At 40.7% G+C, this 16690-nt stretch overlaps 1 protein-coding gene across 9 annotated transcripts; it reads left to right on the top strand.

Moving 5' to 3' along the window:
* Window positions 1–5: 5 nt before the first annotated feature.
* Window positions 6–15979, top strand: nktr (natural killer cell triggering receptor). Of its 9 annotated transcripts, XM_081720988.1 has the most exons (18): window positions 8–108; window positions 1202–1362; window positions 2154–2240; window positions 4690–4764; window positions 5516–5623; window positions 5732–5776; window positions 6680–6767; window positions 8176–8205; window positions 8354–8499; window positions 8977–9193; window positions 9397–9555; window positions 9782–9869; window positions 10263–10411; window positions 10684–13503; window positions 13680–13763; window positions 14847–14903; window positions 15013–15105; window positions 15214–15979. In XM_081720988.1, the coding sequence occupies exons 3-18, from the start codon at window positions 2183–2185 to the stop codon at window positions 15275–15277; spliced, it is 4281 nt and encodes a 1426-aa protein (XP_081577114.1). In that variant the 5' UTR covers window positions 8–108; window positions 1202–1362; window positions 2154–2182; the 3' UTR covers window positions 15278–15979. The 9 variants fall into 9 exon arrangements, with proteins under 9 accessions (XP_081577115.1, XP_081577114.1, XP_026871995.2 ...); XM_081720989.1 differs by lacking the exon at window positions 1202–1362 and having other exon boundaries at window positions 6–88; XM_027016194.3 differs by lacking the exon at window positions 1202–1362 and having other exon boundaries at window positions 19–108; window positions 15013–15099.
* The last annotated feature ends 711 nt before the right edge of the window (window positions 15980–16690 follow it).

The raw sequence follows: 16690 nt of genomic DNA, 5'->3' as shown, positions 1-16690 counted from the left end.
TTTAGTCGAATAGTCGATTCTCTTTCCTGGTCGTCGATTGGGAAAACAGCGCCAGCTGCGGTGTGACGTTAAGTTCAGCGACCAAGAGGTATGGCTCTAGCTGGCTAGGTAAGCACATAACTCATGTTTTAGCGTTAACTTACTAACGTCAGTGTTGGGAGTGGGTCTTTGCGTTGTGATTATCTATGAGTCGTGGTATTAGCAGTGTTTATGAATTATAGAGCAGTGGGTTCGAGGTCAGCTAAACAAAACGTTAGTTAGCTAAACAAAGCTAGCTCATGTTAGCTATTCGCTAACATTCGTCATCTGGCTGTCTCTATATAAACACGATTCGCATACAAATGCATATTTGGTATTTGCAATATTTACTCACTATAACTACCGTAGGTGGTTAATTATTCACTAGTAAAATGCAACAAAAAGCCCGAACACTAGTTTAGGCAGCGCTAGCTAACCTAGATAACAAGTTCAGATATAGCTGTATAGATAGCTATTCGCTAACTGCATAACATAAAGAGGAAACGCCTTGCTGTCCGTTTAGTTAGCTAGCCATGGCAGCTAACGTAAACTAAATTAACTAGTTGAGTTGTGCTTGTTAAATTACCAAGCTGAAAACTAAGTTAACCACTCGTCGAATAAGCCTTAAACGTGGCTAGCTGGTTAGCTAATGGCGACGAGCACTCTTCTCGTGTGTTGGGGTTAGCTAACTATGGCGTTGTTGGATAGACCTTTGTTATTGTTAGAGTGTACTTAATCACAATGAGACCAGAAAGTTGGGAGTTAACTTATTGTACCTGGGTCAATGTTTTTCAATTTGACATGAGAATTAATGTGGATATTTTTCCCCATAGGTGTATGGTATCTTGGTTGTGAGCCTGCTTTATAGATGTGAAATCAGGGCCTGGTTTCTACTGTTTTTGCAGTTTTTGCTGTGATACTAGTCCGTTTTGTCTTTTTGCTGTTTGAGTGAACGAAGACTTAATTAGTGTAGCTAGTTTCAGTCAGTCGAACTTTAAGGTGTCTGCAGATATTGTGTTGTGAAGAGATGATGCTGGAACAGTTTGTTTCTGTAGTAGGAACTTGTGATTTATTTCTTTAGCTGACCTCTTATGCACCCCATTTCACCCTTGTGCAGTAAGCGGTAAAAGATGTGCTGTGTGTTTGAAGCAAAAGAGTCAAGGTATGCCTTCATTTTGCACAGGGAAATTTTGCCCCGTATAATTGTCTGCTGTGAAGTTCCGAAACAGATCTAGTGTGCAGACAGATTCCTACTCAAGCCGTCACAGCTTTCCATCCTTCTCCTGACGTTTGGCATTTACTCAGATGACCTGCCTGTCTTTTCTTTCCCGCTGAAACCAGCTGGTGAGAATTCCTTTCTGTGTAAACTTGAATGCCAGCGTGACAATCAGTTGAGCTGACACAAGGAAAATACCTGTCATGTAATCTTTTAATGATAAGTTTAGTACTAGGCCCAGCACACTGGATTGCTTGTACGGTTCGACTCTTATTCCAGTTTACAGTCAAGCTTGTTTTGAGTTTTTCTGGCAAACCAAACCAGAACTTTCAATCATGAGTAATTTTAAATAAGCATGTTTACTATTTAAATTACTATTTACTGTTTAAACTACTATTTACATTTAAAAATGGTTATTGACATATGTGGTTTTTGTTCCAATGTGTGTACTTGCGTTACATTTTTCTTTGAAGCATCCTTTGACACTTTACTGTGCTCAGTAAAGTCTCCAGCAGTGCTCATAAGGCCTTGTATGAGACCGCATCATGTCTTTTCTTGCAGGTGCATTTTTAGAAAAACCACACAGGGTTTTGTTTACAACATTTCTTGGTTTACCGGCGCAGCAGCACTTTCCTCCATGCTCCCTCTGTGTTGTGAAAGTGGCGGGTGAATGGTGACGTTTGAGATCGGGGGGCTGTCTGACAGCATAGTGCGTGGAAGAGGGGGTGGAAGCCCTGCTTGCAGGGCAGTGTGTGGGATTTGCATTTCATTGGTGGATAGGGACACTTCCCTGAACTCAGTCTTCCCTGTTTCCACTGCTAAACAATCTGGAGCCAAAGAGGCATTGTTTTACTACAAGACACGGACCTGCAAAGAAAAAAGAACTTTAACACTATTACATTCTGTCCTGCTTTCACAGTAACCTCTAGGCAGGTTGCACCATTCAGAATGGGGTTGAAAGATCGCCCTCAGTGCTACTTTGACGTGGAAATCAACAGAGAGCCAGGTAAGAAGTGACACTGACTTACCAATACTGCATACGTGTAAAGAATAAGAGAATTCAAAGGCTTCTGAATGTCAGATCTTTTATGCAGGACAGACAAGACTTCCTTTTTGCATCTTCCAGTTGTTTACAGTGTTTGTGAAGTGTCTTATGTACTGAAATATCTATATATCTGTGCTCAACTGTTGTTCTTATGAAACACTAAAGTTTCTTGGCAGGAGAGGGACATGGTGTTAGGTGATACACCGACCTAAAATGGCCAGCATTCGGGCCAGGAGATTTGCTTCTTCTAACCAGGCAGTACTAGATTTTCTGTGGGTGGATGTCCTCAAGTAGTAAATAGCAATGTTGCACATTCATCATCTTCAAGTTTTAAAGTCAGGGGTGTTTAAAATACCTTCATTACTGTGCATGCTGTGAAGATGTGCTGAATGCTGGTTTCAGCCACCACAGATGTGCTGAATTAGCATCTGGGCTCCACCACAGCCATCTGCTAACTGTGTTTTATGCATCTAGCCAACTGCCATAAAGCTAAGGTCCTTTATTTCAGCAACCTTTTGTTCTCAGCTACAGGGAGCTTGTCTGATTGTCTGTCACTCATATGCTTTGCTCAGCCTCAGAATCAGTTCATTCCTGCATGTATTGGCCAAAATAATTATTTTGACGTTTGAGTGACAAATCTAGTGATGGACCTATCCGCAATTTGTTAGTTCTGATCCGATTCCGGTACACAATTTCCAATACCAACACAGATTCCAATACAAGGGAGCTCTTTTTCCTTATCATTATTATCGCTGATGAATATTTGTTGGTGAATTATTATTGTTGCTTAAATTTACCACACACTACTTATTAGAAGAGCAAAAAATGGTACAAAATACAAATATACAAAATATATGTTACACTTCACATATAAACAGGTGGTTGCAACATCTGTAACGTTTTCATTTAAATTAAATATTGGAAATGCAGAACTGAAATAAACATCTTTGCTATCAAAAAGCCCTTCAAATGAATTAAAAACAGAAAGAGGTTTGGCTGCATCATTGAGAGTAGAACACAGAAGAACATTTCATGGAACTATCTGGATTTTATCAATGCACTTACAACATGTGTAATAACTAAATATTTACTGGGAAACTCCTTTTTGAAAACACTCTGGGTGGTTTTTAGATGCCAGCATTCAACTGAATGTTGGCATTTTAATCATCATCCTAATATTTCCTCAATCCTAACCCCAAAACATTAATTGTATCCCCAACCCTAATCCTGTTTCTAAACCTAACCCTAATTCTGTTTGTTTTAAAAGTTTGTCAGTTGTGAGCTTTCAGTAGACCACTTTGTGGTCTGCAGACTCCGGTGATATACGATAGCGTGGCACTGTCTCTAACTAGAAAGGAATTATAATTTGATTCAACAGCTACATAATCAAATAAAATGCATTAAATGCAGCCTGTCACAAAGATTGCAAACCTTTTAAATTGTTGCTTTATTAATTTATGATTCCTCTTGCAGACCTAAAAACATTCTAGGAGATATGCAGCTGTTTGTCTTTTTAGGTGAATTGCTCATACTTTTAGGTAAATGAAGTGGTGGAAATGCTGCATAACAAGATACAAAATGACGTCTTGATACAGTTTGAGAATTTAGATGTGAAGATGCTTCATGCATAGAAAAGTATAGCTACATAGCTGCCAAAGTAATGCAGAGTTGCTCTTTAACTCTCATTTCAGTGACTTTTAGACCAGATATATTCTATTGGGGTTAAAAGCTCAAATATATAAATATGTAGCAGGTGGTACAGGTAAAAAATGAGGTATTCCTTTCTGAAGATTCTCTTCATGAATTTTTTTTATTTGAGTTCTGCTATCATAAATGGTCAGTCTCTGACAGTAGTGCCAGGTCTTGCTAAAGGCACTTCATAAGACATTAATAACACGCATATCTTGGTTGTAAATCATATAAACATTTATTAATATCTGTATGGATGTTAATTTTCAGATGATTGTAGTTGCCCTGATTCCCTTTTAATCTCATTAAGTTTAGTCTAAATTGGAGTTACATCTAGGATGCGGGTTAGTGTTAAAGGCCTAACTTTGAAATAACTTTGAATAAATCTGCCTCCTCCTTTGCATGCAGTAAATGAGCAATTCCTTATCTTCTGAAGTCAGGGCCCCATGGTGTGTGATGGGTGGTGCTGAGGTCCGGTGATATATCACGGAATGACCTTTGTAATTTGAATACCCACATACTCTAAAGTGGCAGTAGAGGGTGTAGCCTTGTGCTCCTCTAAAGCAGGCCTAACAGCTGTACCCTACATGCTGAAATGAAATATAGCTTCACGCAGTGTTTTTTAATGCTCTAAAGAAACGTACATGGGTTATGTGAAGAGAAATACAATGCTTCCTCCGTCCACTAGAGGTCTAGTTAAATCTCCCTGTTTTTCTTCCAGTTGGACGCATTGTCTTTCAACTGTTCTCCGACGTTTGTCCCAAGACAAGCAAAAATTTCCTCTGTTTATGTACTGGTGAGTAAGTGCATATTGTATTATAAGTATGCAGTTGTAAAATTTCTGAAGCATAGAACATGATTCCAGGTTTAAACTCATAATGAAGTCATTATGACAAGCCTCCCCTTACCTTAAAACGCATTGAAATGTAATATCCCCACTGGCCCATGCAGAGTGGTAAATCAAGCCCACAAAGTCGTCCGCATGGTGTGCAGAAATGCTCATACACTAGCAGATGAAAACTGTAATGTCCTGTGCAGAGAAACACAATGCATGTTGTACCTTAAGCAGTGTAAACTACATGCTGACAGTGCGAAGAGATGAATTGGATTTGGGTGGATATCTCAGTTTGTGCTGGAAATCAAAATGCAGTTCCTGGATAGATCGATGCACAGATCTTTTCCCTTCCTGGCTTGTGAAAGATGACATTAGCTACAGATCTGAGATCTCCAAACGGTTCCTGTTTCACTCCTTTAATTACTGACCTGAGATGTCCTGTCCTCTCATTTTGTATATTTAGGATTTTTGTCTCTAAAATTTTTAGCAGATTTTACAGGCAGTGCAGTGGTGGTCTTGGTGCATACTTTTTCCAGATGTAGTACACAATAAATCAATGGAAGAAAACACATAAAACCAATAGAATGTAACTTTAATTGCAGAGTTGTACTGCATTTTAAGGTGTTGGGGAACCCTAATCTGGATACAAAGGACACGTTGATGTGAAGTTGATTAGCATTGACTATGGATGATCATTTTGACGTGTCTGCAGGTGAGAAGGGCGCTGGTAAAACTACAGGGAAAAACCTTTGTTACAAAGGCTCAACGTTCCATCGAGTAGTTAAGAACTTCATGGTCCAAGGGGGGGATTTTACTGAAGGTATACTTTAATTGTTAAAACATTTACAGCTCATTATTGTTTTATAAATATGTCAATGTTCAAATGCAGCTGTTCTGTCTGAGCTGAGCCTGTTGTTGTTTTGTTCAGGCAATGGAAGAGGAGGAGAGTGCATCTATGGTGGCTATTTTGAAGGTAAACTGCTATAAAAACTTTATAAAGCCAAGTGTAAGAACATCCGATTATGTTAGTGATGTCACTGTACTTCTCATAAGTGTGTGGGTGTGTGTAAGTATTGCATGGCTAAGAGATTGCATGGACAGTTCTCGCATGGATGGACATACGTTATTTCTACTCATATAGGTTTTGTTGTTTTTGTGCTTTTTTCTGTTTCTGTTTACTATGGGTTTCTCTCTGACTCAGCATGGAGGTTAGGGAGCTATTTCTTTAATGAAAACTCTAGTCTTCCTGCCTAAATTTTTCAACATATTCTTTTATTTGTAGAGAGTGTGGTCTTTTGCAAAATGAAAAGGTAAGAGATGTGAACAGTGCAGTAACACTATCTAACCACTGCCCCTCCCCGCTGTTTTGTGACCCAGGGGTTACACATCTGCAGGGGACTCATGAACATCTGCATTTTGAATTTGATCTGCTTTTGTTACTTTCTCGTTCCATTGATGTTCTTTCAAGTATAGTTGACTAGGTTTATTTGTTTGTTTGTTTATTCTATGTCTAGTGTGTAGTACACTGTTGGACAAATTTAGAGAGGATGTCAAAAGACTGGGCTTTCATACAGCATGCTCTCTCTGGCTTTCTGCCACATGGTTCAGCATTAAAGCTCAACACAGTGTTTTCCCCATGAAACGGTTTGCTGAGGGTCCTCGGCATCGTGCACACAAAGCTGTTCCTGGAGCACTCTAGCAGACTGTTCACCAGTATTCTGAAGTGCCATAGAGGTTATTCTCATGGGGCTGACGTAGAACTGCTGTCAGAGGGAAGACTGTGCTTGGTTAGAAGCTTTTCCTCAGCGTGTCTTCATCTGAAGCGTTTCAAAAGTACTCAGGCTCCTCTCCTTCTCCCCGTATCTTTTTCCAACAGATGAGAACTTTATTCTCAACCACGACAGAGCTTTCCTATTGTCCATGGCCAACCGTGGCAAAGATACCAACGGTTCTCAGTTTTTTATGTGAGTATATCTTAGTCTGGTGGGGGGAGAGTGAGTGAGTGAGGGTGTGTGTGTGTGTGTGTGTGTGTGTGTGTGTGTGTGTGTGTGTGTGTGTGTGTGTGTGTGTGTGTGTGTGTGTGTGTGTGTGTGTGTGTGTGTGTGTGTAGAAGTGTGGGGTTGATGCATCATTTCATATAAATGTGCATTGTCTGATCATCATTTAATGTGACTGACTGGTCAATATTAAATGACACATTTTGTATGTTTAAATTGTTTATTATACGCTGATTTTGCCCTCTGTGGAAAAAAACAACACCACTGTCCCTCATAGAAATAGTGTCATAGTATAAGCAGTATAAGTGAAATTGAGTGGAGAATATTGGAAGCATTGGTGCTCCTGACCTAGGTGTCATGATGTTCATGGCTTTTGTTTGCAGTTTCTTTGAGTGGGTATTCTTTAAGGTGGCTGAGCGGAAGTCTAGTCCACTGGATTAGCCACTCAGCCTTGTGACCCGTTAGAGGAGCGGATGTGTCACTGTGGGTTTTCATAAACTGTGATGTTTGTAAATGGCTCCCCCTCCCCTCCCTCCCCTCTGTCCTCTCCCGCCTTTTTTTTTTTTTTTTTTTTTTGCGTTTCTTATTTATTTTGGAAACACTGCATACAGTAGTTCTGTGTGATGCAGGTGACTTCCACATGCTCATCTACTTTCTCAGTGTGCATTTAGAAATATATTACAAAGAAACTTGGTCTCCTTTTTTGCCTACAAATGTATTACAATTTTTCTCTTGCCGTTTTTGTGTAAAATTTGCAGAAACTCTAGCATCCTGCTCTACCAAGGTAAAGTGTCTCTCCAAGGCTGTGCTTCTCTCTCCTGACTGTTCTTTGATTGTTTTAGCTAGTATTTGCCACGTCTTATTTCTGAACTGTATTTAAGTTGGTAAACGTTTCACTCCTGGTGCTGAGCTAGTCTTCTAATGTTGAGGTAGTTCAGTATTTAAGAGACCTCTGGATAGCAGATTAAATTTAAGTGGCACTGATTTGTATGGTTGTGAAAACTCACACAACAGACATAAGTTCCTAGTACTCTTTAGTATGTGCAAGGATGTTGGAGATGATATTTGATTACATACTGGTTTAAATAAACCAGTATGAATTCTTAATTTGACACCTGCTATTAATTATAAATACTTTTTAAGATTAAATAATCTCATACTGTGTAAACTGCTGGTTGTGAACGTTTCATTCTTTGAATAAAGCTGTTATGATACCTGTGTGTGTGTGGAGCCAGTTTTCCACTTGATGATTGACTGCACGTGAGTCATGGCGTGTGTGGGGTTTTCCCAAGTTTAAATTGCTTTCCACTTTCTCTCTCTTTCTTTACATGTGTGTTGGCTGACCTCGTTTGGCTATCCATTGTCCCATAAACAGAACAACTAAGACTGCACCACATCTTGATGGGTAGGTCTATCTTCACCTGCACACATTGCTTAGTTTTGTGTGACACAGCTTTTGACTTAAACATCGGAGTGTTATTTTCAGTACCAAGATCTGCCTGGGATATAGTCCGAAGGTTCATGTTAACCTCATTTCATCTGTTTGAATGTAGAGTTCATGTGGTCTTCGGGCAGGTCATCTCCGGCTTTGAAGTGATCAAAAAAATTGAGGCTTTGAAGACTGACTCAGCCAGTAGGCCCTATGCTGACGTGAGAGTGATTGACTGTGGACAGCTAATCACAAAATCCGCTAATGATGGTAATCCTGACACATGAGTATACTGTTCGGACAGAAGTTTGGTGTGTACCTGTGGGTATATGCCTGCATACGCACATGTATGTGTCACTCTGGACAAGCGCATCTATCAAATTCTAAAAAGTGTGTGTGTGTGTGTGTGTGTGTGTGTGTGTGTGTGTGTGCACATGTCAGTCAAAGCCATAATGTAATGTAAATGTTAGAAACATAAATTTGTGTGCGCCCCAGTACTACAGATGTAAATTTAATGTGAGCGAGAGAGCGTGACTGCCCGCATCATTTGGTGGATTTGGTTGTAGCCCTGGCACCAGCAAAAGGAGCCTGTGTTAAAAATCTGAATTTTTGTTTAACCTGTGACATTTGGTACATGCCTAGTTGTCATGTGCAGGGGCTACAGAAAAAGGGTCAAAATAAATTGTATCTGATGTCAAGACTTAGAGTTTGGTCATTTAATCTTAGTGCTGTCATGGCATTCTTCAGTACTCAAAGGCAAGAAGAGGAAACTTTTCCATTCTGAAGACGACTCTCAAAGTTCTTCAGAGTCCTGGTCCTCCTCTGTCGAGTCTGGAAGGGAATCCGATGAAAAGCATATACACCGAAAGAATAGAAAGATGTCTAAGAGCAAGCCCTCAAAGAGGAGAAATAACAGAGTGAAGAAGAGAGAGAGACGTCATGAAAAAACAACAGACCGAGGAAGGTTGGCATTCCTTATCCTCACTGGCCAATGACATGGATATTTCATAAATTTGCATTCTAACAGTCCTTATATGCACACCTGACACACCGACTAGACTATTTTCTTTATTATCCATTCTGTATAGAGTTCCTTTTCAGGTCATTGTGTGTCAGTGTGTTGAAATATGCTGAGTGTTCACCCTTTCCCCATTGGCTCTTCCACAGCCCTGCTGAGCAGGAGATGGCAGAGGAAGAGGATGGAGAGAGAGAGCAGAATGTGAAGAGGGAGAAACCTGTGGTTCGACCGGAGGAGATCCCACCCGTGCCAGAAAACCGCTTCCTGCTCCGGCGAGACATGCCAGTTCAAGAAGAGGCAGCAAACACGTAGGCCTTTTAATATTATGATGTATGGATCTCTGAGGACCAGTAAGTCAGCAGAGTTTTATATTATAGTGTATGGATCTCCCAGAGGGCCAATAAGTCAGTAGAGTTTTAAAAAGATGATTGAAAAAAAGAAAGGAAGGAAAAATGTTTGTTTATTCATGGAAAATGTGTGAAATAGTATGTTCTCACTCTTTTGTGCTCTCGCTCTCTTTCCCATTTCTTTCAGGACTGAACAGGACCTGACTGAAACCTCAAAGGAGCCTAAGCCAGCACTCACAAAGTCTGGTCGCAAGCTCAAAGGCCGTGGAATCATGGTATTCCCTCTAACACATAGCAACTAGCAATCATCTGATCAGTTACACAGAGTAAAAGCAACTACGGCTGCTGTTTAAAGTTTTCCCCAGTACTTGCACTAGATTCATTGTAAAATCTGTTATTTTCTTGTTACTTTCAGCTTTCTGTTTATGTATCCCTCTCTCAGTCTCTATTTGCCCATTATTTCTCACTATTACTGCCTCTGTCTGATTTTGAGCTGTTAGATTCATTTTCTTCTTCTACAAACGCAAACCTTTGATGTTGACTCCCTGGAACCAAGGTAATCAGAGCAATTTGAGCCATGTGGAGAAAGAGTGAAAGGATGAAGGGGGCCGCATTGTGTACAGCAGGCCACAGTTCTGTCAGTGAGCTGGTATGCTTCTTCACTGCAGAGGTACCACACTCCTCCTCGGTCAAAGTCCCAGTCCGAGTCTGAAGAAGAGGGAGGAAGCAGTGAAACTCCTCCACACTGGAAAGAGGAGATGCAGAGAACAAAGACTTACCAGCCTCCCAGCACAGAGAAATGGAGCAAAGGAGAACAGTGAGGCTTTTAAGTCTTCTCTATGAAGAATGAAGTAGCCTTAGGTCAGATGATTGTTGTTGTTTTTGAACTGAATACCTAAACTAAAATGGTCCTGGCAGCTGACATTGCTATAGCTGAACTTTAGCTATAACAACTCAAAATGATAACATAGACAGATAATGAATAGTTTATAAATGGTGGGTGGTCTTGCATTATATAGTCATTTATTTTCAGTTGGATGGAGTAGGAACTGATGATGGTAAACATGCTGAATAATTGTGATTTGCCAGATGGGATGACGGAAGTGATACCCCTTGGTCAAGGTCAAGATCTCGAGGGTGCTCTTTGGACCAGGTCTCTAACCACTCTGTTCAGCACCACCGAAGTAGGAAGGAAAAGAAAAAAAACAAACGCAAGAAGAAGGCAAAGAAACGGAAACATTCGAAAAAACATAAAAAAAACAAGTTCAAAGAGGTCTCGCTTTCTGAGGGAGAGAGGTCCATGTCATCTGATCGGAGGTCAAGACAGTCCAGCTATCATGACAGGGGAACTCGCTCTCCTCCTACTTCACGCCACTCCCGTCGAACTTATGAATCAGGGTTAAACAGGAGGCACTCTTCATCGCGTTCATCCAAAGATTCCCGATCTTACTCTAGATCTAGAGGTCGATCCTATTCTAGAAGTTGCTCAAGATCCAAGAGTAGCTTTAAATCCTACTCAAGGTCAAGGTGTCACTCTCTTTCCAGATCCAGGTCACATTCTCGCTCTAGATCCAGATACAGGACAAGATCCAGGACAAGATCTAGATCCAGATACAGGTCACCATCACCACATTATAGAAAAAGGCACATGTCAAGATCTCCTGCAAGAGCAAAGCTTACTGAGAGCGGTTCACAGAAGGTAATCAATCCTTTACCCACCACTGCTCAAACAGTGGAGACTAAAGGTACTCCAACAGCATCTTCTGAAGGTATCCCTGTGCTGCCTCTGAGTGACAGCCCACCACCATCTCGGTGGAAACCAGGGCAGAAACCATGGAAACCTTCTTATGTCCGCATCCAAGAAATCAAGGCAAAGACGGATGTGACTTTGCGTGCTGTTGTCAGCCGAACACTGGGCATGACTGTGGAGACAGACCCTCCATCCACTTTGAAGGATCAACTGGAGAAGCCCATTTGTCAGAGGGGTACCAGTAATATGAATCAGTACGGTGATGACATCAAGCAACCTGAGGTTCTCCTGCAAAGAGGTTCATCCAGGAGTCAATCATCTAGTCAGTCAAGAAGCAGAAGTGACTCAAGGTATCGGTCTGTGTCACCTGGCCAGCACAACAGCAGGTCTTCTACCCCCTCCTCCTCTTCCAGCAGATCAGACTCTTATAGTTCATATAAGAGAAGGTCCTCAGAAAAGAGAAGGAAGCACCATCATGGTTCTCACAGGAGGAGCAGAAAGAAGACCAAGAATATAATACAGAGATGTGTTAAAGATGCATCTCTTTCTCACTCAGATGATGGAACTGATGGTCCCATTTGCAGGCATAGTGGTTCTGAGGTGCAAGAAAAAACAGTAGATCCTACATTGGATCTTGGGTCCAAGGCAGTAAGAGCAAAAAATCCCAGTCAAAACAAAGCCTTGGAAATGGGTGCTGCCAATTGTAAAACTGGATCTGGATGGGAAAGTGACAGTGATAATGTGAGCAAGCTAACCTCTGCTGATGAGCGTAATAAAACCCAGGTTCCCGCTAGGGTGGAAGGACTTTCTAAAATTAAAAAGATGCAGATTTTGGCCCGTTGCTGGGAATCTGAAAGTGATTCTGAATTGTTGCAAACAAAGAGCAAAGTTTCTGAATCTAAACGTGTATCAGAAAAGGAAGAGGGGGAAGCCAGCTCAGAATCTGAAGACGAAGAACTTGTAGTTCTGTACAGTAAGCCTATTCAAACTGTTAAGGTGTCGGAGGAATTAAAAAGGAATAAAGAAAATTCTGATGAACATGTAAAGGCTGAAAAGCACAGGAGCAAGAAGGTCAAGCACAAGCACAAACACAAGAGGAAAAACTCAGACAGGTCACACTCTCATAGATTAAAGACAAAAACAAAGAAGTCCAAGAAGAAACACCTGAAGCCAAAGGAGAGGTTTCACTGGCATCCTCCACTAGAGTTTGGTGAAGAAGGAGAGGAGGATGCTTCTCCCATTCCACTGAAGCATTCGGATCTCCCACAGCAAAGCGCTGTCATTCATGAACCAGCAAGACCAATAAAAGACGTGCAGGTGAAGTCTCAAGATTTTAAAAACAAGGATTATGAGAATGCCAGCCACAATTCCTCAATCCCAGCCACAGAGACTTCTAAACCCAGCGAGTATTCTGGGAATGTGACAAAAGGCCACCAATTAAAGTTAAATATGCAGACTGCAAAAAGTGAAGCACAAACTAACCATCCACATACAAGTTTAAGTCAGCCAAACACTACCGCACCACATGGACAAGACCGACCAAAAGATCAAGATGATATGGATATATGTACCCCAGAGCATACCCCAGAGACCAACATGGAACCACCAGCACATTGTGTGGTTAACCTGCCAGCATTGAAAAATATTGTTAAGAATAGCAGTCCACTTCCACCACCTCAGAAATGGCAAGAGGCCCCAGTTTTAACTACTCCTGTTTTAAATCAAGTCAACCTACCAGGAGAAACTGCATCTGGTATAATTGACCTACCTCTTGATACTAAATGGAAACCTTTAAAAGGCATGGCTGCAGTACAGACATTCAATCAGGCATCTCTTGTTATGAGAATAAACAGGCCCCAGGAGCAAGAAGAGGGCAAGACTCAGGGCCTTAAGATTGAGATCAAGAGCAAAAATAGGGTGCGTCCAGGGTCCCTGTTTGATGAGGTGCGGAAAACGGCTCGACTAAACCAGAGGCCCAGAAATCAGGACAGCTCCAGCGAAGAGGACTCACCTACTGCAACAGCAGAGCAAGCCGGATCCAGAAAGAACTCTCAGAGCAAGTCCTGTTCTGTGTCCAGTCCCAGGTCCCGACATAAAGACAAGTCTCGCTCATACACCCACTCTAGGAGCAGGTCCAGGAGCTCCAGCTATTCCTCCAGGTATAGACCTTCTAACTAAATTTTGTTCACAGTTAAGTCATTTTTATTGTGTCCGTAAGCTTCACTTAAATAGGCATTTGTATGCATACTTAAACTGAGTTTAAGTGAATTTTAGTACATTTTGGTTCTTGCAGGATCAGATGGCTTTTTTACGTTTGCATGCTTTGTGCACACAGGAGCTACAGTAGAAGTAGAAGCAGAAGGAGATACAGTAGAGAACATTCCCGTTCTCGAAGTAGCACCGACCACAGCTATCGCAGGTAATTGGAATCGAATCGTTCTTAATTACAATGAGCAGCATTATGGATTCTTAGTACTTAAAGTTTAACGTTATAACACAAGATTTTTTTCTGTGACTTGAACTGCATCAATTGCCACTTAACTTTGTATGGGTAATTCCCAAAACTCTATTCTAAACCTGTATCTTTAAGCTTGAATTAACAACTACAACAGTTTATTGCTATTTATTTTTGGCCAGAATTGTGCTCCATTGCCAACTGGCAGCAGTTCCATGAAATATCAAATGGGAAGTAGAAAGTGTCCAGCAACGGGTGAAAGCCAGGGACCCAAAATTAGCTTCTCAGGATCTGGCTTGTTATCCTGCTGAGTTCTGGTGGCATTGCATTGACTTTATTAGGGAAAAAATCCACAAAGCCTTTTAGTCAGAATGTTGCTTTGTACCAAAACAAATTTGATCAGGTACCACACTTGGCTGTAAAAATTTGTCATCCCATTGTCTTCAAAAGACACTTTAAATTATTTATTTATTTATTTTTGTCCTGGAAGGCATCGATAGATCTTTGCTAATTTTATTCGATAATGCAGCTGACGCCAAGTGCTCCGAAGAATGCTGGCAACATAGAAATCCTGCTGGCAGGTCCCGTTGGCTCTTGTTTGCAAGCGTGTTGTAAAACTGTGGCAGAACCACGGTTCACTGGCAAAGCGCATGCATGACTCTGCTGGCAGAAAACACAGGCAAAGCAAGTGGTACCCATGACTGACTGAGCAAACCTGGCAGATACAATGCTGCCCTGCAGTGAGTTTCAGGAAGCTTTAAATCTGTGGAACATCCACATCTAGATTGTGAGATTAAAACTGCAGGCTAATCAAATATAAACAGTCCCATATTGTGTCACAAAGTAGGGGATGTTGCCATTGTCTGGTATTGTACCATTGTGCTACCCACTCCAGTAGATGTAGATGATGTACAGGCACCGCCGTATGCAGGTGCCAAGCACAGGAGGGGTAATTAAGCCTCAAGTTCAGTCACTGTTCTTTTACAACTCCTGTTCTAGTAGCTCTTTTGTTCTAGAGTATGGGTTCATTTTTCTTCACCTCTTCAGTCATACATACAGTAGAAGTCGTTCCAGAAGTTGGTCCAGAGGTCGGTCAAGGTCAAGGTTAGTAAAATAATGCCTCTTTGCAGTTCTGTGGAACCAGTTTGTGTGTTATGCTGACTGGTGCAATATACTGTTTGTGGGTTTTGTTTTGTTTTTTGTGGAAATTCAGATCCTACACTTATGACAGTTACTCCAGCAGAAGCCGCAGCCGTAGCAGAGGAAGTCAACGGAGACGAAGTGAAAGCTCAGACCGCAGGTCTGCGTGAGTTGCCTGAACAGCATTTATTCTTTGATGCTTTGTGTAATGTTTTAATGAACATTTTTACTTTCTTTGTTAAATATATAATTTCTTTTTTGCTTGGGCATGTAGATCTTATCGGTCCTATAGTCGCAGCTGGTCAAGACATGGAAGTCGAAGCAGTCGATACAGCTGAGATCAGTTTGGGGAGATATCATATTACACATTTAGACAAATTCTGTTTCTGTTAAGCGGCTGCTGGAGCTGAATCAACCTCCTTCATCTTGTTTTCTAGAAAAAAAAATTAGGATTTGTTTCTTCTGAAATGAAGGAAATGTTTTTGGCCTGTACATACTTCAGTGTGTGATTATACCCATACATGCCCATACATAATGTTTAATTATAACAGCTTTATTTTTTTTTAACAGAATTGTTTTATGTTTCAAACATGCTACCAGTATGAATGTACAAAATTTATTTTATGCTTCCCTACTATTTTGATTTACATTTGTATGAAATTCATCTTTTTTAGTTATGAAATGTTTTCACCTGCGTGTCCTTTTCCACCTCCCACCTGTTTTCATGTAAAAAGGTTCAGGTCTCCATTTTCTTGTAGGGGAAAGCAGAAACAGTTTGCTCCGTAGGAAAGATAAGTCATTCCCTGTTTATAAAAAATAAAACTATGAGAAGGGGGCGGGGGGAATACATCTCTAACATCACTGTCTGCCTGCGACCGTTAAGTGAATTGTGTGTATTTCTGATCACAGAGCCTAACTTCCTCAAAGTCGCCTATTTATATGGGGATGTTTCATCTTATCCTGCTGTGACCTAATATTAATGACTCCTGTACTGTCTATGGGTACAAAAATAAAAATGTTTTTTTAAAAAATGAAAATCATTCATGTATTTGGTACGTGTACACTGGTAAAAGCTAAATGAGATGTATGGGGCAACACCGCTTGTTAGAGGGATCGCCATGGTACCGTTTACATCTTTTCGACTGAAATGTTTCAAACACTTTTTAAAGTGTTTGAAACTTTATGGAATTATAATCACAAGCAGCAATTCGGGAGGTCTTCTGTTTTCCATTTTTAAGTGATATAACTTAAGAGGTCCTGGCTTCACTGAATGGAAACTGACCTTGTTCTAGTGATGGACACGGGACGGGGCTCCATTGGTTACTGCTACCTTAGAAACAGGGTTGAAGCCCTAAGATTTACAAACCAGTAGCAATTAGATAGTTGTAACATTGGCTTATTCCAAGATTTTCTTTTTCTTTTTTTTTGGCATAAAGTCTCATCACAAAGATCACATTTGTATGCCTTTTGCGTCTTTCACCAGTAAAAAACCATCTTGATACAGCTCATTTATTTTAACTACTGGAATTTATAATTTCATTGAAATAGTCTGAACTTGCGTGTGCATAGAAATAATTTATTTTGAATATAGTATTAGAATATTAGACTTTTAGGTCTCACTACTTAAGATCATAATTTGACTAAACTTTATTGTATCACTCGACGCCCTGCGACTTGCTGTTCACCTGGCGCACACGGGTTTTCAAAAAACAGAATTTGGCCTACGTTTAGTGTTTTTTAAAACCGAGCTT

The sequence above is a fragment of the Electrophorus electricus genome, chromosome 1 (assembly GCF_041902795.1).
Source record: "Electrophorus electricus isolate QZ-2024a chromosome 1, ASM4190279v1, whole genome shotgun sequence".
Classification (NCBI taxonomy): Eukaryota; Metazoa; Chordata; class Actinopteri; order Gymnotiformes; family Gymnotidae; genus Electrophorus; species Electrophorus electricus.
This window is presented reverse-complemented; position numbering and strand designations above follow the sequence as displayed.